This window comes from Chanos chanos, chromosome 3, assembly GCF_902362185.1.
Source record: "Chanos chanos chromosome 3, fChaCha1.1, whole genome shotgun sequence".
In the NCBI taxonomy this organism is placed as follows: Eukaryota; Metazoa; Chordata; class Actinopteri; order Gonorynchiformes; family Chanidae; genus Chanos; species Chanos chanos.
Genome location: NC_044497.1, coordinates 40286054 through 40313557, shown reverse-complemented (window position 1 = coordinate 40313557; position 27504 = coordinate 40286054). Strand labels below are relative to the sequence as shown.

Sequence of the window (27504 nt, the reverse complement as noted above, 5' to 3'; positions counted from 1 at the left end):
AAGTTTATTCGTTCTCTAAACTCTCTGTGGGCATTCATGACAAAAACATACCAACCTGATTACCTACAATGACCGGCAAAAGGGTCGTTAAATATGAGTACATAAGGAACAAAGTATTGCTATTTAAAAGCTTAAAACATTAATAGCCCTTAAATGGTACACATTTGTGACAGCAAACTACTGCTTTGGGACTGGTGTGAAGTAAAGAAGGTTTCAAAGTAATATCCCCGCATCCACCAACATGCAATAATACTTCCGAATATTAAATGAGGAAAGGCAGACACCATATACATACCTTAGGCACAGCCTCAAAAGTACAATATCAACATTTATTGAAAAAATCTTAGCAGTTTAAACAAGCAACTCAGACACCCACAACCAAACCTCCCCATTTATTTTGTTTTAAATATCTTCATATCTAAAAAGAAAAAAAAATTGTTTCAGGACAAACAGAAACCTGAAACAAAGCAAGGTAAAAAGGTAAACTCTTGCTGGTGTCATATCTATGTGACTTAGCCACTCAAAACAAAGTGCAAGATAAAAAGCTATAACAACCTTTGATTTCCCTCTGATGTCCTACTTATATTTTTGAAGAAAATATGAGTCAATCTAAAAATATACCTTTTATTCATGTACAGACAACCGAAATCAAAGTGTAAAAAATTTAAAAGGTCATACACACTGAGGTCACAACCTCTGGTTTATTTTAAGATCCTTTGTTTTATGTGGCTGAAAGGTTGCTATATTTTTAGTTATTCAGACATTCATGAAAAATCATATGTTTTCCTAAAGTAAGGTTGTGACACCAGTAAAATGACCCTTAAACAAAAACCTGAATGTAAAAGTTACACAGATACAAAGCATTTTCATATGGTTAAAAGTTCCTCAGAAAAGAGGGAATACTTTTTTAGAAGGATATCTAATGGTGTGATGCCAGTAACATGACACACTGCATAACTGACTCTTTGTATCAGACTGAGATAAGTTATTACATTTTTAAATGTAGAAAAATTCAAAGGGTTCTGGCATGGGTCACATATTTTTACAAGCTTTGATTATGGTGTCCAACAGTCATGGACAAAAATGTATATCAGTTTGTAATGATACAGTCAGGGATTTGAGAGGAAATCAAAGGCTGTGCCATAGGTTACACAAAGCCCTTGATAATGCCCAGTTTGTTTCAGGGCTGTAGGTCTGGATGATTTATAGAATCTATAAGAATGCGATATAAATAATTTTTGCTTTCAGACTTGCACCACGCTTGAATAAAAAGTTGTCACATATCGTAATGTATAAAATGCTTCTGACATTCATATATGTTACATTATTCATTCAAAACAAAGAGGTCAGTCTGGGTGAATCAGAAAACCTGATACAAGCAACACAAATTGAACATGACGTCACAATGGTGAAACATTTGCACAGCTTTCCGTGTTATAATAATTCTCAAGTGTAAAGACCACGGTTTTAGAGATAATCAAAGGCTGTGTAGCATGAGCCAAGTACAATCTTTGATAACTCATATCAATCTTTGATAACTCATATATGAGAATCACACTGATAAAACATTATGGCATTTTCAAATTCTGAAACATTATATCAAAAATAAAACCAGACGTTTTATGAGATCAAAGGCTGTGACCTAAGCCACACCAGGGCCTGTAGAGCCGAAATATTGTTTCAGGTTTCTAAATATCTAATAGCTTTGAAAATCTGCCACATTTTAAGTACTCAGATATCTAGGAACTTATACACTTGTGTTTTGAGAAAAGGAGAAGATTGTGAAATAGCCTTGTAAGCAAATTCACAAAATTGCTTGACTGGTGTTTATAAGAAAAAAAAATATTTTGACACTGCTCTTAGTACATGAATCTTAAGGAATGTGTACAGAGGGCCCCATCACTCACAACTGAATTGATATTTTCAAGTCGTTTTAAACATAAAATAACAATTAGTAAATACAGATTTAGAAAAAAAATCTTCGTGACACCTTTGTCATTGCCCATCGATCACGAATTACTTCGATTTCGGCTATGTATGTTTTCCATTTCAGATCTTTTCGCCTTTTATGCGCGAATATGTAAAATAAAACCAACTTCATCGGAGTGCCTCTTGAAGACAAAAGTTCTCCTTTGTTTGGATTTGAGACAATAGACCATGGAATTCAAGGGCTGTTATTAGCAAGTGAATCAATTAGCATGCCAATGACCTTACTGAATACCCCTTACACCTTTTGATAAGTGCAAGGCAGAGAGGTGAACCTCCTGCAGTTCACCACAATTGCACCCTATGGACCTTTATCTCAAAGCGACCGTAGTCAAGGGATGACGAGTTACTAGTTAAGGCAAATTCACAACAAGGATATCGACGTGTGCATGTACCTATAAACAGTTACATTCTTAGAAACCAGTCAATTTTTAAACTGCAATTTTGAAAATAGTATCCAATTCCAGTGGTTAAAACTGTTGCTTTACCACTGGTCAATAATTCGAGTGCGATTAACCAACCCTAAGCGGAGTAGAGGAAGATGTGTATGGTCTTAATTTCTGTCCCATCCCCCTTAACCTGAAAACAAATGGCACAGCCTACGAACCCTCGCTGAAAACAGGAAATATCAACATCTGTCACCCCCTGTGGAAAGGTAATGAATTAGCGACTCCGACAAGAGCAAGAGATCACTTTCAAATATGCATCTAATTAACAAGTCTAACAGCTGCTTGTAGACGCTCTGACGAAAACTGAAGTGGCCAACTTTGTTACACTTTTTGGGACAAGATATGTAAGATCGCGTTTTATGTGCCATCAGTTAATTTAAAGGTGATACATTGGTTATGTGCACAACTTCACCCACTGAAAATTTTCGTATTTATCTCCCGATTTTTTCCTCATACACACAGCAAATTATCCTCAGGAACAATTCGTGGCGCGTTGGCTACACTGGAATACAATTATTCCTCATCTTGCATTTCTTTAGTAAGCGGCGCTTAAGGTTTAAGAGGGCTCATGTCAAAAGAGTTCAAAACCTCAATTGTCCTCTTAGTTCGAAATGCAGAAGGTCAGAGAGATGCTCAATGAAGTAAAAACCCATAATTACCCGTCTCTAAATTAATCTGTTTCTAAATCGCTGAACCCAGTCCAAGTCTTTGCTTAACACAAAAGACCAAAGTTCTGAACTGGTAAGCGCGCACAAAGAAAATAAAGTTGATGAAGCCAAAAAAAACCCTTTTTACTTTAAATGCAGTCCCGTAACGTAACAGTTTAAGTTATTCGCGTTTGCCTTTCCCTCTCCTTCATTTCTCAGAATTCTACAAGACTACTGCGTCAAAGTGAACCTAGAGATTTCGTTCAACACTCTTACCTGCGGTTCTAATGCTTGGGATAGTCACGCTCACCAACAGAAGAAGGGTTTTCAAGAAATAAATCATTCGAGCAGACTTTATCCTTGATACAGGCATCGTTCCGGAGAATAGTCTTGGGTAACTGTGGGCTGTGAGTAGTCTACAGCATCCGAGAGTGTAGTGCAGGTATAGGAGTCAGTGGGTAAATTATATCTGCAAAAGTATTTCTCCACACGCAACAAAGACGTCGGGTAAAAATAATAAAAGGATTAAAAAAAACTCAGGTGTGTGATAAATGAAACTCCTGCTGACTGTAACTGAATTTCCAAGTAACGGCGAATTTCATCCCGCACAGTCGAAGTTTCAGCGTCGTCAGTCCTTTGCTGAATTATCCTAACAAAAAGTTACTGGGGCACAACTGAAGCCCCAGTGACGTTGCATGGAACTATCTCAAGGGAGGGAGGCAGCATTTTGAAGAAGCCTACGATGTACAATCGCCATCTACGGGCAACGTCCTCAATTACATATTTCCTTGATACCCGAACGGATTTTTATTTCAAATAAACACAAGTTCTAAACTAGGATTACTAACGAGTCAACCCTTTGCTGTTTCAGCGCAAGGCTTTATCGTCAGGGATTGAACAAGATCAATCAAACGGCAAGAAAATCTTAACGATCCAGGATTACATGTTGAAAATGTAGGGTAGTTGAAAGGGTAGTGCATGCTTAAAATAAATTCAGTTTTAACCATGCGTCTCCGTTTTTCAATTTATTTGATTAAAAGTAACACAACTGTAAGCAACACTATAAAGGCACATATTACACTGGATAACTTGTATTTGTGATTTAACGGACAGTTCCCAAACCATACAGAGCCACTCCATCATTCACGTCTTCATAACGACTCTGGGATGGATGAAAGGACGATAGTAGTGCAAATACATTCTATTAAAGCTGACTGCTTGACATTTGGAAATAAAGCAACCCCTCTCATCTAAAAAAAAAAAAATTAAATAAACAAAGTACAAATCTGAATACCTGATCCAAGGCTTTTTTCTTCCAACTGAAATGCTGAATCCGCTTAGATAAGTCTTTGTACAGAATATGAAATGAAATGCCTTTTATGATTAGTGTTAACTTGGATATATAAATCTTTGGATATAAAAATTGATAATATCAGTAATATCCATCATGACATTCATGACATATACAATCTTGCTATTAATGACAGATGACCAGTTCATGCACCATGGTGAAAACTGGATATAAAATCAATAAATATATCTTAATAATTCTCTCATCAGTTAAAAAAAAATGTTCCCATTAAAAACACCCTTTAAATTCTAAGGGAAAAAAAAATCAGTTCATGAAAGCACCATGCAAGAATCTTTTCACAGGTTTTTCTTTGGGGGGGGGGGGGGGGGGGGGGGATAAACCCTTTGGTCAAAAGTGAGAAAATATTTCACAAGCAGTTTTGGTGTTTGTTATCACATGAACAATAGAAGAACTCAAAATATGACAAAGCAAACGCAGCATCTAAACTAATGTTACATACAAATTTCTTTAACCAGTCTTTTTAAATATTTATTGTATATTACTTTAGGCTTGTGAACATTACTCTAGGCATGAAATGGAACATAAAAAGGTTTTGATGGTACACACAAATGACAACAGAGCGAAGACTACATTCTTCATTCATTTCAATATGAAATGAAGATTCATTATTTCCCAGTATTGTTAAAAAAAAAAACAAAAAACGAAAGCACTCAAACAGGGGGTGAAATAATAAAGCTAATCTGATTAATATAACACCACACAGTCCTCATATCCTGAGTGTGCCTGAGGCACCTGGTCCATTTCTCTTGTCAAAAAAGACACTTCTCTGCTCAAAGCTATATACACTGGTTGTGTATGTGTCCTCATAACGTTCAAGCCTGACGTTGGTAGACATTTTCTCCACTTGATGTTGTTTCAGTGCCACCTGGAGAACAGGTGACTTGTGCCCAGCTGCGTGTATACTCAGCATGGTGGAGGTATTCCACACTACTTCAGAATGGCCACTGCAGCCTCTCTTATACAAGACGCTGCTTTCTCAATGTCCTCCTCTGTCTGCTCCACTGTCACAACCACCCTTACGCTGAGGAGACAGAGTAAGCACTTTATCAGTCAAGCACAAAAAACGCTTCTCAATTACTTGGGATGAACTAACATCTGGTACAACTTTCTAAACACAGCCCAAGTCTTTCTTGACAACCGAAATACAGCAGAAGTGCTATTAGCTGTGAACTGCTAAATAAGGGCACTAAGATATCTAATGTTCACCTGGGTGGTGGGAGAAAGCGCTCTTCTTTATCCAAGTATCGTGCTTGGGTGAGCGCTACCTGTCTGTCCAGGCACTGCAGTGAAAAAACACAGTGACAAAGATCAACTCACAAAGTAAGATAATAATAGAAAGTAAGATCTTACATAATAAAAGATAGTAAAAATAAAAATAAGTTCATTACAGGAGACAAATGTACATGAAAATTTCCTGTAAATGTTTCCTGTAAATATTTTATATTTTTAATGTTCCTTCTATAAAAAATAACATGGTAAAGCATACTGCAAAATCTCTTCCCTTTGTAAGGTCTAGATAAATTTGTCTTCAAATTGCTTGGAATTGTTTACCAGATTTATGGGAAATTTTAAATTGGTCTCAGTAGGAAGCAGGATTTTATAATCCTGTTAACATTATACTGGAGGAATTTCTGTATCTTTAGGAGTCAGTGCTAGAGAAAAGTTTTGGTGGTTACATGGACCGTGCACCGTGGACTTACATAGTCTATGATGCTACGCAGTATCTTCACATCACTCTCTCTCGATCCAGTGCTTCTGTCCAGCTGCAGATGCAGAGCTGGGGTGAAGGGCTCCCCCACCACCTTCAGTCCAGGAATCCTACAACGCAAACACACTTCTCTATGAACTCTGGAGCAGAACACAGATTTAGGACCACACTGCTCAGTAGTTAACAATACTGATATGACTTGCAGCACCAACTTGTGGGGTATTTATGTAATGCCTAATAACTTTGATGAGAGTGAACAGCATTCGGTTCCTAGGAGGTTTCATGCCAAAGGCAAAAGGAAAAATGGGGGAAAATGCAGTACAGGCTGTAAAATTGTAGGAATTTTAGTCCATTGTTGAAAATATGCTTATCATAAAATGAGATACTCCAAATACATAGAGAGCCCCAGACATATCCCCAGAACACAAGCTGTTCTTCTGGGTTTCATCAGATTAAGTTCATGTGTTGGCTCTCTCCACTTTATATCACAAACAGAGCATTCCTCACTGCAATGAACCATTTGATGATGTATTGCTTTCTCACTCTGTTCACTGGGTCTCAGACGCACTGGAATAGCCAGTAAAAACAGGGTGGGTTCAAATATGAGCATTATGAAATATAGGAGCAACTTGTCTTTCAAATTTTTAGGTGTACAATGGATAACAATAGTACAAGCACATTAACAGCCCATCTGCTATCCTCAATCGTGATTTGAACTCACACAACCACGTTGACATCAGTCCAGTCTTTAATGGTTCTTTCCTCAATCCTCCCTAACAAATGAGTTTGTGGACACTGTTTTACATGTTCATTTTTTCCATAACATGACAGAGATGTCAAGATTTTAAATAAATTATATTACTTCTGTTGCACGTGACATTAAAGGATATGTTCTTATTCATCTAATTGTTTCTTCCACAAGAAAATAATATATGTGAATTTGACTTACCCTTGCAAAGCTTTATGAACATGCTTACACTTTTCTCTCAGGACGGTGAAAATATCTGTAGAACAGGGAAAACATGGGAAGCCAACTTTGAGAAATCTTATTTTGTTTGTTATTTTTTCTGTTGTCTTGCTGCTCTCTTGCTGCTTGAGATTGGATTTCCATCTGGAAAATGGTCATTTGTTGACCTTGGCTAAGGTGGGCCTGTGAGATGCCCAGAGTAGCTAACCCTAACTCATCTCCCATCACAAGATGTGCTCAAAAACACTCCAGACCGCACAGTTTCAGTCAGTATGAGACCTACGCTTCGAGATGTGACTGTGTTTCACAATAGCGTTTTCAAAGACTCATACAGTCTTCAAGCAGAAAATAAAGGTGTTCGTCTCCACTGCTCTTAGTCATGTTATCAGCCCCCCTAAAGTTAAGCAAAAGCAAGAGTTGAATCTGGCTTTAATATGTGACTGTGTGCATGGTCGGCAGTGGTCTGATCAGGCTGCTCATATGGCAGTCCACTGAAGTCTTGCCAGTTTGATCTGGAGATGTAAAGGCATGCCTCAATGTTTCTGATGTGGGGAAAACAATCTGTATCTGCTCCCTTCCTCTTTTTCTATCAGATGAAGATTTTAAAGGTTAGGAAGACAAACACGTATTTTGTAGTGTGAGACTCGTATGTGTGCCTACTTGGATCCTCCTCCATAATGTTGAGGGCTTCAATGGCAGCAGCAGCCAGCATTGGTGGCAGAGAGGCAGAGAAACAATAGCCCTGTCCAGACAGACGCTGAAACAAAAACACATCTGCGATGAAGAACTTGGCTGTATGATCAAAAGGATCGTGTACAGGTAAAAGAAAAAAATGTGAGGTTGACAGTTTTTGCTTTTATAGCATTTGTTAGATCTAGGAGTTTCTGAACCTACACATTCTGAATCTATGCAGAGACAGTTATCATCTCATTGTTTTGGCATAAACAGTAAGGTTTTCACACTAATAAAAGCAGTAATCCTGGGAATACCTGATGATCTATGACAAAAGACCTTCCACAGCAGAAACCTCCTACAGAGGCAACAGCATTTTCCATGTTGGCACTAATGAGGTCTATGTCATCAATCTGTAACAAAGGGAAAGACATTGACAATTTCACGTATATGCGGTATGACTCTCTTTGTCTAAAAATAGGATTCTAACACAACAGCCAAGCTAAGCTCTTAAAATCCCCTCACATTGACTCCAAAATGCTCTGTAACTCCCCGCCCATGCTCCCCTAGCACTCCAAAGGACATGCTCTCCTCCAGGAAGATGCGCACCTTGTATTTGTACTTCAGCTTCACCTGTATATTAAGAACATCACCCACATATTATACAAGCAAGCATAGTTTGAATTAACAACCATAATATGTATGGCAATTCATAGACCAATTTGATGTCAGTACTCTCAGAGATTGAACACCGCTCTGTGTCATGTGACCTTCGGATGGAAATAAATATTAAGATTTTTCAGGTATTATTGGATGATATTAAAACAAATTGAGTATATTTTTGTTCACAGGTTTCTAAACTTTTGCCATTAAAACTGACAAACTTGGGTCAAGCATGAAAAGAAACACGGTGTCATCTCTCACCAGCTCTGGCAGGGGACAGACATCCGCTGTGTTGAGGTAAATGCCCTCCACTACAATGAATCTCCTGGTCACACGAGCCTTGCGTGGGTTCTGGGGACAATAAGAGTATATATGCATCAACTCAGGAATCCAAATTGGTTGGTACATTGGAGACAACTCCCACAATTCCCCAATCCCCGGCAGCCATTCCTCCTTACCTTCTGATCCTCTAGCTCCTGTTCCTTCAGCAACCGCTCCAGGTCCTCCATGTCATTGTGCTTAAAGTACTTAATGAAACTGCGTGAGGCCTGCAGACCCTTCTGAATAGAGAAACATGCTGCCTCATCACTGGAGACAAAGGAAAATAGGAGAGGACTTAAGCCATACACATCCAACAAGATGCGATTTGTTACTATAACCCAGCCATCACGTGAGGACAGTTTAGAGTGAGTCTTACAAAATAGAATGTTAGAGATTAAGAGACTAATACTTACACAAACACTATATCACCCCTTTTGGAGTATGCAGGTATGGCACTTGCTATTGTGGCAAAGCCATAGGAGTAGATAATGGCTTCTTCTGTTCTCATGAATTTTGCTAAGCGTTCTTCCAACTCAAGATGAACATCTAAAAAGAATTTTGATCAATATTACTTAATTGGAATTTGTAGATGTGATAAAAAAAAAAGCAAAGCTTATCTTGTTTTCCAGCAATTCTATGCAGTTAGCTCTCACTTGAGGTTCATTAAGAATTACCAAAAGTTCCATAGAATCCTCTTGGTCCACAGGTACCAACACCATACTTTTTCAGAGACGTCAAGGCCTTTTGCTACAGAACAGAGAGGCAGAAAAGACACTCATACTTTTACTTTTCAACTAATCAAAACATTTCTAAATAAGACATGGGAAATTCTGATAGTTAATATTTTCAACACGCTTATACCCTCACTATGATGAAATGTAAGAGGTTTATACAGCTGATTGCATTTGTGTGTGTGTGTCCTTAATTGTCATCAAAGATACAATACTGTGCAGAAGTCATAGGACCACACAAGAAAATTATGTGTAAAGCTATTTCTGGACAGTAAGAGTTTATTTGCTCGTAAAAACAACAACAAAAAAAAACTACATAACACTAGAATAAACACAAATAATCATAAACGCAACAAAACGTAATCAGAAGTCCTTGTGTTTCCCCAAAACATATCTTGTGAAATGGCTAGAAGATCACTCATTTGGTTTCCCAGCCAATCCATGTGTTTGTTAAATAACGTCACAAGCACACCTGATTCAACTTAGTAAGGCACTGATTAACCAAACCAGCTGGGCTAGAGGTGGAATTTACAAACACAAAGGGTGCTGGGGTAGTTTGAGGAGAGGTTTGGAAATGGCTACGCTAGTGCTCTCGACAGACATAGAAAACTATGATTTTATCAATAAGCCTGTAGTTAGCGAGCGATAGAACACCAAATTGGATTTAAAAGATTTGGAGGTCAAACTGTCAAAAAGAAACTCGAAGAAATAGGACGAGTTTAAGATTAAAAAAAAGCATCGGAAAACCCAAAACCTGTCTGCATCTTATGAACAGTACTTAAAGGTCAGTTGAAGGGATTTTAAGGGACAGAAGGGAATCCAAGGAAGTGCCTGCTCAGCAGCTAGCAGAGTCATCAAAGTACACACTACGGACATGAGAAGTCTTATAAGAAGTAGTCTTAAGTCTTGTATGGCATGTTGCAACTAAAAACATTTCTTGTAGTAAAGTAAAAAGCAGAAGAGATGGCAGCATGCGAAAGACTAAAAAATCTGGGTCCACAAAGATGGCAGTATATGAGGCAGCTCTGTCATGGTGTGGGGGCTGGGTTTTAGCCGACAGTGTAGGGGATCTGGCTGAAATCAATGGAATGATGAATGCTGAGAAACACAAACACATGTTGATTCCCCATACTGTACCTTGGGGGGGGGAATGAGTGACTGGCAAAAAGTTTCATCTTTCACTGTGATAACAACCCAAAACACACTACAAACCCAATTAAGGCCCACTTAAGTGTAAGGCTGCAGATGGAACGCTGACAGCATTAGACTGGCCATCTCAGAGCCCTGGCCTCAGCATAACTGAAGCTGTGTGGGATCACTTAGGAGAGGAAAAGAACTAAAGGCAGCCACAGTCCAAAGAAGAGTTATGGCAAATCCTGCATGAAGCTCGGAGCAATCTACAACAGAACTACTTGGGAAAATTGCAGCAGTGTACCAAAGCGAAATGCTTCAGTTTAGCTCTAAGGGAGGCTACGCAAAACACTGACTTCTTTTAAAAACACAAATTCTAATTAGTTTTTGTTGTATTAATGTTTATTTTCATTTATACTAATGTTGAAGTGTTTTCTTTATGAGCAAATAAACATGTACTGCCCGGATAAATAGCTTTAAACATCATTTTCTTGGGTGGCCTAAGACTTTTGCACAGTACTTGCACAGCACAGTATATAACCATAATAGTTTGGCCTCTCATCTGAACATGTAATCAGAAATCACTTTTATCTGAATTTGAAGAGGCATAGAGAATTACTGATGGTTGATGCCAGCTTTCTAATTGGAACCAACCTTAACACGCTCATTGTCAAGCAGACCCAAGAAGTTAAATGAGGCAAAATTAATGCACTCTTTCCCATTTACAATGATTTTGTGGCTTGGAGGGCTGTAAAAGAAAAATGCCGTCATTAGCCATGAATGAAAACACAGCACACTTCCAACTGTTATTTCATCTGGAGGTGGACAACGTATTTTTTGCAAGACATGAATAAGAGTTTTTTTGTGTTTTCATTTCAAAACTAATCCAGATATCAAAAGAAAAACACATTCAGAAATTCACAGGCATTTTCTAACCCTAACCATAATTGTATGGAGTTTAAGAAGAACAGAAGCGGGGTACAAGAAGATTAGCAAGACATTTTTACCCAGTGACAATGTCATAATTGAGGGATGGATGGTCCTTTGACACTGGAGGGACAAGAGGTTCTGGTTGCCATTCTTCAATCAACTCCTCTTTCTCCTTTAACAATAGAAATGGACCAAGAACCATTACAGCATTTTGTTTCTTTTTTACAAAAAACGCATAGGTACAATTACAAATATAAAGTTATTATCACATTCGACTCACACAAAAATATACATATAGCACATTACATATACACACATATTTTGACAGTGAAGAGTAACTTAAGTCACTGAAGTTCGTAATGAAGGAATAAGCCTAAGAATAAACAGCAGTGCCAAACTCTGCATATTACAAAAGAACTCTGGTATATTAAAAAAAAAAAAAAAGAATCAGTACACTCAGGTGAGCATTACAGTTAATGAAGGAAGACTGAATAATATTACAACATTCACAATCCAGTTGACATCAACAACACCAAAAGTATTGATATTGACAGGAATGTGTTCATTAAGACATTCTTACAGCTGAGGTTTAATCTTAAATCTCAATGAATTCCTTACCTTCTCTGTGAGATCTGAGCGCTCCTGTAGTTTATATGTCTTTGAAAATAGGAGTCTGATGATCCACAAAATGAGGATTCCCTCCAGAATCAAATGATAAGCTGGAGCCTACATACAGGTTAAAACTGAATAAGAAAGAATGGCCCACATCTTTTTGATCTATGCTTCCAATTTGATATCTGGATCAGACTTAGTATCTTATTATTACTATTCTCTTTTTAACCTATACACAAAACATTTCCCAAACTGATGTCATAAACAGAGACTGTTACCACTGAAATAGTTGATATCAGCAGTATTTATTAATTGAACAGCAATGACAGACACAATGAGCAATGTAACCATAAATCTGAAATGGAGAACTGCTGTAATACTACTGAATATGGACATCCGATTATACAACTTTTTACTCAGTCTCTGACAGACATAGTCTCGATTTTGTGTGCCCTCTTGTTTTGCATAGTCTTGGAGAGAGTTAATTTAATACTCAGGTTTGCTGAACAAGGAAATGGCATCTCCTTACACCATAACAGCCTGTGGGGTGTTCATGAGTACGAAGTATAGGCAACACAAGTATTTTCCACCAGCATCTCTGCCCGGTATGCCTAAATTCAACGCACTCGTGCTACTTAACCAGGAAGTAAGGATCCGGCTTTGGTTCGGACAGTTGGTGGGTTTACGGCTTTGCTTAAGAATCGAAGCAAATTATTTGCAACACGTACTGAGTCTAATGTCATCACAACAATTATTTCTTCCTAACGTACAGATTCATAACTAATACCAACAGTACCAACTCTGATTTTGCTAACGTAACTGGACTGATGACAGTTCTATTACACAACGCTGCCTGTCGCATATTACAAAAAGCTTTTTAAAACATACAGAAAAATAACCGCTGGAGGAATATCAGATTTTTAACACAGATGTTGTACTATAATAATACATGCACACATGAAAGTAGTCTCCGCGATATTGTACAAAAGACCATTCAGTTAATTAGTTGACTTTAACTTCCTGTTTCTTGTAAGAAACGCCTTTTACAAATTACATATAAGAACGCTTTCATTTTGATTGGCCTAACCCTTGAATTTAAAGTAGCAACACCTAAAAAGTGAAGTTTTATTGGGCGTCACTCTGTCGATCAAGTCAAAGACCTGAACTACACTTCCTGATGTACTGCACGAGTTCGGGGTAAGGCAGACGTCTTTACCTTAATGTCCCTCGCCTCAAGCATTAATGACTGTCAAGATAAGTGAAACAAAGAAATAAAAAGAAGCTACTTTAAAAAGCTACAATATTTTATTTTACAATAGGCACTCACCTCGTAAAAGGCTTGAACCATCTCAACTAACACCCACTGTTGCCCCGACGCCATTTTGTTTTTTAATCACGTGAACCTGAAGGGAAACGACCAGCGCTCTAAAAATGTGAGCGCGCGCCCCCATGTGGACAAAATTAATTGTTCTAAGAGCTTTTACTGCATCACATCATCAGTTCATGACCTTCCTCTTGTAACGCGCGGCACAACCACGGCAAAAGGCAGCGAAATATTAAGTGTTACTTTAAGAGAGTAAGGGAAGGGAAAGGTTACTAAAATTCTAATGCTGCCAAGAACAAATATGTATTTGACTTGCCTTGTCTGGTTGTATCAAAAGCGAAACATGGCAGTAACCATGTTTGTGAAAGCATGGATTTTATCCATTTAGAATTTAAGATATTTTTCATACCCAACAAATTACACCAATCTTTACAACAAACTCAAGATAGGAAACTCATTTCAATATTCAGTTTCAGCAGCATTTGATGTAGTTTTTGTCATCCATCACGGAAGTTCTTGATTACAGCAAGATATTAGAGCTCAGAGGTATAAAGTCTATGTCCAGTGTTTTGTGATAGGCAGTTGAGGAGAAACAGATACTCCACCACGTGATTAAAGTGGGAGGCAAGAGATGTTTGCTAGTTTCCTCTTGGTTTTAAATCATAATCATGTTGTCAAAATGGTGGTTTCGGAGATGGAGACCTTTGTCTCTTGCCAACTTTTCAGCCATCCATATTTTACCACAGGACCATGGATTCCTCAAGCAAATTCACTGTACAGTTGTATTTGAGCATGTTTCGGCTTGATTTGGCAACTCATGCAATGGAAAACTGAAAAAGGTATTTTCATGGGAACAAAATTACATCTAGACCGCTCACAGTATATCCTCACTAGAACGTACTGATTTGAAACAATACAAGCTGATACAAGACAGCCAGCATACAAAGTATGGGTCCTGAAAGAGTGAAGTGGAATTTTAAACTGTACTTTTTAAAACAATATTAATTAAATTACTTTTTCCGAAAGGTAGCACAGGAAATCAGCAAGAAGTATGGCAACATTGTTATGGTTCAGTTACTTTTGTCACAGGATGTAACCTTAAGTTTTTAGCTCTGTCCTTCATAGTTTGTGATACAGAAATTATCTGACCTTTTCCTTAAATGTCATATCCAAAAAAATTTCCGATTTTTTTCCCCTGGGAATCTGATGACAACTAATATAGATAATAATTTATTCAAAGAAGCCTCCTGAGTTCATTTTTTTTCTTATTTATTTATTTAGTTAGTTGACTATGAGAAACAGACAGCCATGCAATGAAGTATGCTCCAAACCATGGTGACATAAAAGCAATGCATATAATAACATACAAGACAACTTATATAAGTATGTTATGTAAGCTTAGCAAGAACAGTTTACTGCATTTGTTGAGTGGGGTGGGCCTTGTGTATTTTGGAGTGGAAGTGCTCCAGTTCAATGATGGGGATGGTTATATCTGTGTGGGGTTTGTGTGTGTGTGTGTGTGTGTGTGTGTTGGGGGAAGGAGGGGGGTGGGGGAAGTCTTCTCACATAAATCATTTTATGAATTAGCTAGTGAGGTGAAATTATGCACATAGTTTAAGGCAGCTTGTAAACTAAGTGTGGTACAGTACATGTGCAATGCAGTGTAGTAGGCTTACACACACTGTATCAGTAAAACAGATTGTATGCACATTATTGTTTTATGTAGTGTTTACATAAAATCATGATAAAATGATCAACTTTTATTGTTTTATTAAGTCGTATCAGCCCCCCCTCCCCAACCCTCTTGCAAATCCTCCAGACGTCAGGATGCCTAATTTACCTCGGTACCAGCTCTTGTCAGCACCACTTAAAAATGGTATCTATGAATGGTACAGCTGTCCAGGTCCAGCTGACAACCTCTTTTTGCCAGATCTTTCACCCATTTATTTGCGGTTTGTTGCTGGTCTGAATACAATCATTTTAGAGTTAGAAATACCACATCAGCAAGGTATTACAAATTAAAAGTGAGAGGAAATTTTACTTTACCACCAACACAAGAAATAGAATATTCTGTCTTTGTGCCTTTCTGAATTCATTCTGTTTAAAAGAGACATGTAAGAAAATTGCCACATTCACCCACAGCTCAGTGCCATATAATAGTAATTGTGCAAACTAGATGAATAGCTATTCAGTGGCGTGGTAAATACAATGAAATCATAAATAGATACCACAGCCTTTTCCTCCCATTCAAATGAACATGTGAGCTTGTCATCATTCAAGGGGACGTTATCAATGAAGGCACCTGCAATGCTGGCAACTACGTTGCTTAGCAACAGCAGGGAGTTGAGTGTTGTTGTAAATGTAAATGAAGTCCTTCATGAAGGTGGTTGTCACCACAGAGACTAGATACACCACAGTAGCAATGAGTTACAATTAACTAAACTTGGATCTAAACCAATCTAAGAGGAGCACATTCTTCTTAACTGTGTGATGCATGTGGCAGTTTTGGCAGACCAGGAGAGCTGTCCTTTGGTCCTGAGAACGTGACACTCATTCTCCTTCCTCTGTGACTAGTGATGTTGTTTCTGGGTAATTCCTGACTAATGTCATTTGTGTGGGTGTGGTAGATTTTTTTTTTTTTTTTGACGTGCATATTTGTGTGCTACTGTTGCTTTGCTTGGTCAGTGTGTCATGTGTTTGTTATCTAACATTCAGCCATAATCTGCTTACAGAGGGGACATTCAGTGTGATTTTGAAGCCCACCCTCTCACTCAACACATAGTGGACACAGTCCTGAAAAAAAAAACAACCAGGGATCACAAACACTCTGCACATTGAAGTCAAAGCACATGACTACACTGGAGTGCTTTCTGTCAGTCAGTTTAACAACCAGATTCAAAACTGCACATGACAGAGCAAAGAGAACTTCACATAACCTAACACTAATGTAAGGTGTCTAATGCTGTCTTCCATTAGTGTTAGATTATAGTATGATTATATTCTGAACTGTTACTGATCATTTCGGTAAACAGTGTGGGATAAAGAGATGACTTAAAATCTGGCTTTACACCTCACTGTATTATGAAAAACATGGATTCTTGTGGACTGTTTCGTAAAAGTGGCAATGAAAAAGTGTGGCAATTGCTGGTGTATTTCTTTCTTCCTCTTCTTCTTTTTTTTTTTTTATAAAAAACAATAGGACCATAAGTCTTGGATGACATAAACTGTAAACAAACACAACACAACAAGATCATGTAACATGGAAAAAATATTTATTTAAACAGAACACATTTGATAATCTACAGTCCAACATGGGATGCAAACTATGAGGGATGGATGTGTATAAAAAGAGGTAAATGTAAAAAGAACTAAAACAAACAGTGAGTTCAGCGAATTCCCTGATGATGAAATTCATGTGTGGTGAACAAGACTGATAGTAGAGCTGTTAATATGTATTGCATGTTGATTTAAAACACTTTGGCCCAATGTTCCATAATTTTGCAAGCCTGATAATAATCTATCAAAATGTCCTCCAAACCATACCTATTCCACCAGCACACCTGAATCAACTGTTGTCAGCCAATCATCGAGCCCTTGATCACGTGACTCAGTTGTGCCGCAAGTGGACCAAAATAAGTATGTGGCATGGTTGGGGGCATACCACAGTACTGAGTTGGGAGCCACTGGTTGGTTCATTTGTGCTTCTCATTATCAGCATTCTATAAACATCATAGGACCTTCCTCAGTAATAAAAGAGCTTCCAGCGGGAGTTCTATTTATTTTTTTCACTCCAGTATCTTTACAGCATCAGCAAATAAATACTGCCAAAAAAAATGACTCATTCGTTTGAGCAAATGAGCTCGATAAAAATTCAAAGAGACACATGGAACATGAAAAAAATAAGAGAAAAGAACTTTAACACAACATGGAAAAATAAATTAGAATAGATTGTGGCACATAAGATGTACAGTATTTACAAACATAAAGCACTTGCAAAAATGACAGGGAAACAAGGACCAGTTCACACACACTTAACAGATTCCTATATGCCATTTAACACTCATTCTTCTCCAATATTCATGAACATTTGATTTATATTTGAAGCCACAGTACAGATTTAAAAAATCCTGCACCTGGAGCTCTGCCTTAAAATTAAAATACAGTGGCCTTTTCACATTGTGAATTATTGGCAAAATAAACAAAGTAACTGTTTTTCCCCCTTTGTTTCTTTAAGGTTTAACCATCTAACCATTTCCACCTGGTACACCAGAAAGGCTTGTGCAGTGTACCATGAACACCTATATATAATTTTTCAAGACTGTTAAAATATACTTTAAATTATTCTCCCTGCACTGCTTGTTTCTTTAAACTGATTTATCTGAGCAGGTTACATTTGTCATAGAGATTACACTACTAAAAATGCATGACATCTGATTTTATAAAACAGTGCAATGTCATACCATGTATATTTTAAATGGCTGAAAATATGCCCTCTAACCTGAGCAAATCATGTTCAGATAAACAGTAGGAATTCACCCTGTTTACTGATGGTACTTATACTGACATTTGTTGAAAAAGCTTGTGAAGTCAGGAATTTTCCAAAGGCCCAGGTTATCTTAAAAGACAAATAAACACATTTGTTGTGACAGGTTATGTTTTAACTCTCAACAAATGTGCCAAGTTCAGAATCATAGCCTAAAGCAAAGCAGATCTCAGAGACAGGAGAGAAGATTTGCAGCTTGGTTAGATCCAAATCAAATGGTTTTTTTTTGTTTTTTTTTAATATATACCAAATCTGTACTGAACACTAATACACACTACATTGCTCTTTTTACATACATTAGCACACATTACATCTGGTCTCTCAAATCAAGTTCATGAAAGTTAAAAAAAATTACAGCAGAGGGTTGAAGAAAAAGGGAATTGTGCATTTTTATCAGCTGTCATACTAATTTTAACATGAGACCTAATCCCCCCTCCTCTTCAAACACAAGGAATGAGAACTGGAACAATGTAAACAGCAAAGTAACAATCAAATTTATCTATGGAACGTCATTCACTTGTGCCCGTGTCAAACAAACAAACAAACAAACAAAACAAAACAACACAAAAAAAAGAAAACAAAGAAAAAGGTATTTCTCATCGACAGACACATCATTTTGTAGCTACAGGCATTTTGGCACTACATGGCTGTAGCGAGCCACTTTTATACAAACGTGTTACCAGCTTAACGCTGACCTCCTAACACAAAGTACAAAATAGTCTGTTCATGAAAAAACAAAAACACACACACACACAAAAAAACAAGCACATTTTAACATAAAAATGTGTACTGTTAGGTTCCAGACCTTCAGACTTGTTTGATAAAAGCTTGTCACAGCAGACCACAGCAGAGGAAGCCAGTTACGTGTTAGAGCAGTTCTATGGAAAAGTGAGTTATGGGGAGCATGCGAGCGTCCATATGCAAAATGAGAGCCGAGACAATACACTGAAGTGCTGCCAGCCCATCTCCAGAGAGGAACCTTGCCAGGATGACCTCCAGGTGGGGCAGCTTCTTTCCCATGGAGTGTACAACTGTCCATGTGTTGGCTGCATGAGGGGCTGAGGGGAGAGTCGAAAGCAGGGAGGGAGGGGGCAAGTCACTTAAGTTAAGAGGCGGAGTGAGGTATGGGCTGAGCAAGCAAAGAAATCAGCATTGAGAAACACAGAACCAAGAACCTGTTGGAGCAGAGGAGAGCAGCATTTTAGAAAACAATCGTATATACTGAGTATATATAACTGTGTAATCTGATAACACTGAATTTTTATGCTTAATGATTTATCATTAGAAATTAATCATATGTCAGTCCATCTGATGGACATTCATAATGTTCTAATGTGTAATTAGTAAGCTTACCCTCAAGAGCCTATTATCCAGCTTTTGTGTCCACAAGCTGCATCTGCACATTGACAGGCATGGCCTCTCCTCCATAGCCCCCTTTTGACTGCATTTGGTTCTGAATAGAATTCACCTGAAGAGAGAGTAGTGGTAAACAGTTCCATGGTAAACCTCCAAGTTAATATTCATCTCTTTATGCTTCTACTGCAAGCAAATATTAGAGAAACTGGTATCCGGTGATTTTTAAGTTTTTAAATGGTATTCACAGTGTCTTAGCTAGAACTCAGTTCCACAACTGAGAGACAGATGCGAAGACTTACAGAGTTCATGCCACTGAAGAGATCCCCTGAGCCTACATGAGCTGTGTGAACAAAGTTTGTCGGCTCGCCGATCATACTGCGGTCAATACGCCTTCGCCGCTTCTGCACAGAGAGGGAAAAAAAGAGAATATTATTACAAGTCAGTTGGTGGATAGAGCATGATGTATTCACGTCATGAGCTGTGATGGCAAAAATATTTACAAGTCGGGACCTAATGTTTACCCATATGACAGTTGCCATGACAACCACACACTGTCAACTGAGGTGACGCTGAATGCTTCGCTAGTAATAGAATAGTAACAGAACTAGGGGGAGCTTTAGATTTATTTCAGCTATTCTTCAAAAGAATGAAAAGAGACAGGCAATACCTAAAAAACAGAACCCCTGACTCATTCTAACCACTCAACATTAAACACCATAGAATAAAATAACGCTGATGCCACATAACTGTTAAAGACATTCAGCTAGAGAAGACTTGAGAGAGTTTTTATGGAAGATTTACGAAAGGCTGCCAAATTCTCATTTTATTTAGGAGAACAGTTCCACATGTACGTGACTGAAGCCAGGTACCAGCTCTGGGTCCTCCACTCTCGACACAACTCCTGCACCATGACAGCACAGTACCCCTCAAGGGCGTGCAGGAGGTCAAGGGCTTCTGTACTAGGACACTCTGTCAGATCAGAGCACAAGTAGTGTGTCCCGGCTGGTGGCAGGAATAGGCTCATGGTGATTTTGTGTGTGTGTGTTCTCTCGTTTTGAAGTCTGCCAGCAGGTAGACAAACAATAAAGAAGACAAACTAGACACAGTACAAACAAACAAAAAAATATGTTTAAAATTTCTTACTAGAGCCTCGACACTTGCGTGCCAGAGCTCACATGGACTCAGCACCATGATTTTCCAGTTCACAGAAGATTCCATTTCCCAGTAAGATTTACAATAATTCCTAGACTTTATTTCCAGGTTACTCAATAACAAATCCATAATATAATAACCATTCCTTTCAGAGTAATACTGGCATTTCAATTTTATCCCATTTTAGCAAAAATAATTACAATGCTCAGACTTCTAACTGGGACTATGGATGCAACCATTCAAAAGCACACATACACACCTACTAAAGGCATATGTCACCCCGTGCATCTGTTTGCCATATTTGAATAAAAAAAGACTGTGGCTATGGTAAGTAGACTCAAAATCTTCTGTTCTCATTATATGTCACATTCAGCGTTTTGTTCATTAGTTATATAATGTGCACTTTATATGACATAATTTACAAACACAACATTACATTCATGCTGAAATGAATTACTAAACTGACAAGTGTGATGTCTGTGTTTTCCCCATCTATATACCTCCTAAAGTCAATCTGTGGTTTCACAAGGTCCATGAGTTTGACTGATCATTTAACAGTGTCCATTCTAATTAAAGACATTTAACATATCCCCGCAGTCTTTTATTAAGTGTTTTTAATTACTGGATGCACATTGCCACATTTCCATGTGTACTGCAACCGCATCAGCAAAGCACAGAACTGTCAAACATTTAGTCGACATGGTCGTTCGGAAATGAAAGAACGAGTGAACATTCTACTAACCAAAAACACGTTGTGTAGGGGCCTGAGAAGTAGTGGCATAACAAAAGCATGTTGTGTAGGGGGCCTGAGAGGTAGTGGCATACCAAAAGCATGTTGTGTAGGGGCCTGAGAGGTGGTGGCATACCAAAAGCATGTTGTGTAGGGGCCTGAGAAGTAGTGGCATACCAAAAGCATGTTGTGTAGGGGCCTGAGAAGTAGTGGCATACCAAAAGCATGTTGTGTAGGGGCCTGAGAAGTAGTGGCATACCAAAAGCATGTTGTGTAGGGGGCCTGAGAGGTAGTGGCATACCAAAAGCATGTTGTGTAGGGGCCTGAGAGGTAGTGGCATACCAAAAGCATGTTGTGTAGGGGCCTGAGAGGTAGTGGCATACCAAAAGCATGTTGTGTAGGGGCCTGAGAGGTAGTGGCATACCAAAAGCATGTTGTGTAGGGGCCTGAGAGGTAGTGGCATACCAAAAGCATGTTGTGTAGGGGCCTGAGAGGTAGTGGCATACCAAAAGCATGTTGTGTAGGAGGCCTGAGAGGTAGTGGCATACCAAAAGCTTGCTGAGGAGGCTGTGGTGAGCCAGTTCTAAGCACAAGACAACACAAAACCCAGTCACAGACAACAACACACGTATGCAAAAGAGGCAAAACTGAGGAATACATGACAGGGCCTAAGGTAACTAAGTGCAATATTTTCTGAGACTGTCACTTGGAAGCAGAAAAAAAACCCCTCATCTTAAGTTCCTCATTGAAACATTCTGGGAAAAGAAGAGGGGGAAAAACGCAGAAGACAAAAACAGATCTAATTACATCTAAATGGCGTATAGGTTATCTTTATGGAACATTATTCACTCATGTAATACCAGGAAAACACTCAGCTAATACTCAGTAGTAAATACAAAAATGGAGAGCATTTGGTCAGAAAAGATGAGTCTCCACAATGATTCCTTATTTCAAAATAATTTACTTGGTAAAAGCATCTATTTGCAGAACTCACTGTCTCAAGCCATTGGTATGAGGCATACTTATTTGTAGTTAGGTTGTAGACCATTTCTTGAAATTAAGTATTTTACAGAAGTTTCTACAAAGTAAGTGATAATTCTAATGTAAAAACAGTTAAGAATTTTCCTACTTTCTGAAACATTTTGTGACTTATAGAACTGTGTGGAACTTCTGGGTGAACATACTTTTCCATAACATTCTTAGAGTCTATATAAACCATGTTTAGCCCTCTAAGCAGTGATGGTCTATGAAGGGGAGCGGGATAGTGGATAAATAAGTTCAGATACAGGTAATAGCCCAGTTGTAGTTATAAGAATATTTTTAATTGTGGTTCATCACTGATGATTAAATAAAATTTCGTTCCAGTGTGAATCACTTTTGGGTACTCCAGAACCAATTCTATTATCAACCCAGTTTAAAACATATGCCTCCATTTTGTGATAGACTTAAATGAAAATGAAACATGTTCAGGCATTGCCAAAAACAGTGTTAGTAGAGAGAGACAGTCAAAAAACTGAACACTGTACTCAGTTTTTGAGTCTCTAGCAGTGACTGGGCCTTCTTTTAATTGATAAAAATCTCCACTGGGCAAATCCACTGCTGCTACCCACCACTGACCACAGTGTGGTGCTCCTAATCATATAATGGCAAAGGTAATGAACTAGTTGTGTTCTAGGGAGAGAAAAAAAAAGAAAATATATTATCCTACCTCACTGTCATTCTATAAAGTCTTCCCTGGTGCAAATCAAAGCCTGCATTCTGCACAGAGGATTATTGGATTGCCCATAGTCAATGGATTGATCCCATGCCTACAACATTAACCCGTGTGACAGAGACAACATGTGGTGACATGTGGTAAATGGAGCTGCTCCTAACCCGAGTCACAGTGCATTCTCTCTCTGCATGTCAGTGACGGTCACGTTGTCCCGATTCCACCAGCTCATTACTGTGATTTTACCCTGTCCATGCACATCCAGTCACAGCCCAGTCAGCTCTGCTATACATCACGGACAGTTCACGGTCAAGCCTACAAACAACTGAGTGGTATCAGAGTGAGTGAAAACTACTTTCTCTCTCCCAGTCTTTTTTTTAAATCACTGTTCCTGTACACTATCTAAATAAGGAGGATGTTTGTGAAAAGTTGGGCCCAAGAGCTAACCATGTGAAGTCTGGTTCCACTGACAAAATTATATTCCATGCCATTTCTCCTTGCATGAGATCAATCCACGTCAAACTTGTTCAATTAAGAGTTTTCTTGGCCTAGTCTGAAAGACAGTCTATGAAAGCCAGTTGCTATTTTGAAATTAGACCAGATTTCTTGAATTTATTATAATAATACATGCTACACATGTCCAAGTTCCCACATTTACACACAATTTCTTCATTACTTATTCTTTTTAAATAAAATGATCATAGATTAAACAGAAGCATAGATTTGCCACAAGTTTTGCACAATGGATTAAACAGGGAGGAGAACAGAAGCATTTCTGTTTTGCCTTTAGATATTCTGATGTTATGTCTAATGCATACTTGCACTTTCATTACTGCATACCCAATTGGATTTCAAGGGTAGAAGGAGTCTCCTTTCCACTGAAGTGGGAGAGTGACATGTCTGTCAGCACAGTGTGGGTCACGTTACTGCATCATCATCTATATGTCACTGCTGGGATAACAACTAAGATGACAAAATCCACTGAGGATATGAATTTCTATACCACGTCAACCTGAGATTCATAGGTTAAACGTCAGGGCTAAAGATTTGAAATCTCATTACATAGATATGGACTTTATAAACATATGCCCCAATTTCCACTCCTCAGATATACTGTGGAGAGAGACAGAAAGCTATAAGAAGGCCTCAGGTTAGCAGTAGTTGAAGTGAACATCAGTCCGTGTTAATTATGTCAAGCATCTTGCAGCCTGCTTAACACTCTGTCTGTCCTACTTCTCATTTCTCTCTCTATTTTCTGACAGACCTCAGCCCTCCAAGGAAACACACTGAACCAAATTTGAAATATCACCGTATTATTAGACAGGAATTTGAGGTACAGTTTTCCGCTCATGACTGCCAAAGTTAATCAAATTCAATCCATGTTCACCTTAATGATGCAGTAAGCAGTTCAAGCTGTAAAATGCTTTAAGTTAAAAAAATCTGATTTTCTTTTCTTTTCTTTTTTTTTTTTTGGGCCTCAGGGAGCTCATTAATTTCGGTGGTGCGCTTTATGTTCTTTTAAAGAAAAAGCACTGAACCAGTTTGTAAACTATTTGAAGATAACCCTGTGTGATGGATGAAATCATATATTCCACTGAAACATCAGTGTTCAATGTCACACTGAAGTATTTCCTAGACAGCGTTTTCTACGTATCACTTCTTAAAAAGGACTAAATCTTTTATAATTTTTTAGGTACAAGAAGAATGAAAAACATATGTACTCCCTGTCATTTTTTTTTTGACAAAGTGCTGAAGCAAAGAGCTGAAGCACGTAATGTGCAACCTTTGGGTTACAGCGGTAAGATCTGTGAACAATGGAGTGAATATAAACTGGAGGAAGCACATAGTTCCTGTGACTCTGACTGGTGTGAGCTCTTGACAATGCTAATTCAAGCAGGCCTCACCATCAGTACTCATCAGAAGAATGATGACAGCCCAGGCAATTTGCTCTTAACTGGGACACACGCATGCACACATGGCCCAAGGGAAAAAGTGACCTAATTCAATGGCTGCCTATCTTCTGAAATAACACAGATTTAAGATTGGGCGAAACATTGATAAAAAGTGTGAGACATTGATTAGCATCGATAATTTAATGTCCCCTTCCTCAGGTTCTGCAGTGCATCACACTCTGCAGTGTGGGTGTTGCTAAGCTTTGACAATAGCCATTGGAAAACTACTTGGCAAAAGGCAAAGGCATTCCATGCCCAACTTCACAGCCAAGAATGAGAGACAGGTATGGAGCAATACTGGTCTTAAAGACCAGTTTTTCTATTTGACTAACTTGCATATTAATCACTGGGGGACCTTATATTTACCATTTACCAAGCTGCACTTCCTTGAATGTAGTTCTTCCAGGTTGATACACTGCTATGCCAGTATCTACTCTGCAAAAAATACTTCCACCATCTTTACTCCAGCCTCTGCTGAATAAAACAGAGCATTTAAGCAGTACATACTTTAAGGCATTACAACAGATTATACATGCATAATTTTCATCACCAGGAGGTATTTGTAGAAACTTGGTGCTAAAGGGCAGTTTTAGGCCCCAGTTTGACAGCTGTTCAGGATTAGTGGCACAACGCTAGCTAACAACAAGGAATAGTTCAAACAGTTCAAAACATGTCCGAACCCAACGAAAGGAAGACAAGCTGGGTCCCCGTTTCAACCATTTACCAGCCGACATCAGCACGGCCGGCCAGGTTTTTCAAGCTCATCAGAGTTCATAATGGTGGGAGCTGGCAACCACTCCAGATTCCTCACATGCTTCAGCCATAAAAGGCAGAGGGAGGCAAAGCTTACCTCTCTAAACCGACACTAAACGCAGAATACATCAGACAGAGCAAGGCAGGGAGATGCACACAACACAGTCTAGTCACCTCACTTATCATAACCATAGAAACAGGATAGACAGATAAAAATCCAGCACTGTCACTCTAACACTGGCACACATGTACTGCACCCTCAAAGAGCTTCTTCAAACTCGGACATAGACCTTATCCGAAATACCCTAAAAACACAAAACACAACTCAGTCACAAGTAAATAATTATACAGATGCGTGGAAGGTGGCTTTACTTATGTAAGTTTTCTAGTAATACGGTTTTAAATCAAAGCCTCACCAGATGGAACAAAATTGCTGACCTGTGACCCCTTTGTACTGAAAATATGGCTCAAAATTCACTGAAGCGTCAAACTTGTCTTTGGCAGTTTAACATAACACGACCAACCAAAGCAAAGCTCTGCCGATTAACCACAACTCCCCAGTTATTTTCACCAAAACTAAACATGTAAACCAAACTTTATTATCAAGTCATACTGTGTCCTGATAAAGTTCACTGAATAAACCAAACAGTACTTTACTGCAACACTGGATAATCAGTGTCTTTCTTCTGCCAAAGAATCTACATAGCAAATCCTTTTTTCTAGAATCTTCAGCTGTTCTTTAGCTCTGGGGTCTTGCAAGGCTTTGTGCGTGCATGTGCATGTGAGTGTGTGTTTGTGTCTTATCTGTCTGGGAGATTAGGAGACAGGCTGAGACAAATTGGGGCAGAATGTATTGTGACAGTAGCTCTCCCCTGGGTCCTGGGATGTGAGATGATTAAACAGCCTGGACCAGAGGGTACCATTCATACTATTCTGAGCTGACACAGGTCCAAAGAATAATGCATGTACATAAACAACCATATGTAATGGCTCACATATTCACGCACACACACACTAACAGAGCTCTGCACTGTAGAAAACCATACACAAGCACAGCTCACTAACGATGGTACAATGACATCTCCATGGGTCCTGCGGTCTGAATGAGTCTACGCTGAACCGCTTACCGGCTGGGGCTGCTCAGCAATACAGCAGTTGAAGCACAACCAGAATTCACTCATGACGAGAGTTTTCAGTGTCACTGCACCAGTGCTCCTGGGTCTGAGACTGTGTGCTGAGTCCTGGCTCCCGTGAGAAGAGACCCAGCCGTCCTGGCAGGGTGGATGGTACAGCTCAGGAGACGGGCTTCCGGACGTTTCTCACAGGCCAGAGGAAGAAAAGCAGAGAGACGAAGAGCAGGCTGAAATCCACAGAGACTGTCTTTGGTGTGTTTTAGTGGGCTATCAGTCCAACCTGAAAACAAAGGAAAGCAACATGAGCTAATTAGTTACCTCATTCTCAGTTTGTAGAGACATGACCAATGCCAGACACACCCCCACAGACCTAAATAGGCTTAAATTCAAATATAGGTTCGTAAGTGACAATACATTTGGCTTTACTCATACTTTCAGAGTCATTCTGCGTCTCTTGCTTTCTCTCAGACACGCAAACATCCACCCAATATGCTACACCGCAGAATGACAATAGTTAGAGACAACCGGCAGACGTATTTGTTTCCTTGACTGCTGAGGTAGACACGCAGGCAGGATGGGCAGTGACTCATTCTCAAGTGTGTAAGGCAGCATTAATGGAATACTCCACTGGTGTGTTAACTGCTGTGTGCAGCAACTTACA

The 27504-nt window shown here is 38.8% G+C and overlaps 2 protein-coding genes across 2 annotated transcripts; both read right to left on the bottom strand.

The window, feature by feature from the left end:
- Window positions 1-5046: 5046 nt before the first annotated feature.
- sptlc1 (serine palmitoyltransferase, long chain base subunit 1) lies at window positions 5047-13572 on the bottom strand. The gene is made up of 15 exons (XM_030769298.1): window positions 13517-13572; window positions 12196-12303; window positions 11655-11749; window positions 11302-11395; window positions 9460-9532; window positions 9199-9331; window positions 8923-9052; window positions 8726-8815; window positions 8327-8434; window positions 8119-8214; window positions 7790-7886; window positions 7112-7166; window positions 6155-6272; window positions 5661-5734; window positions 5047-5475 (listed from the first exon to the last, which is right to left on the bottom strand). Exons 1-15 carry the CDS (start codon window positions 13568-13570, stop codon window positions 5382-5384), a joined length of 1419 nt encoding a protein of 472 aa, XP_030625158.1. The 5' UTR covers window positions 13571-13572; the 3' UTR covers window positions 5047-5381.
- Window positions 13573-19040: 5468 nt separating this feature from the next.
- cdc42se2 (CDC42 small effector 2) lies at window positions 19041-26891 on the bottom strand. The gene is made up of 4 exons (XM_030770057.1): window positions 26838-26891; window positions 19712-19813; window positions 19410-19524; window positions 19041-19231 (listed from the first exon to the last, which is right to left on the bottom strand). The coding sequence occupies exons 1-3, from the start codon at window positions 26889-26891 to the stop codon at window positions 19423-19425; spliced, it is 258 nt and encodes an 85-aa protein (XP_030625917.1). The 3' UTR covers window positions 19041-19231; window positions 19410-19422.
- Window positions 26892-27504: the final 613 nt, after the last annotated feature.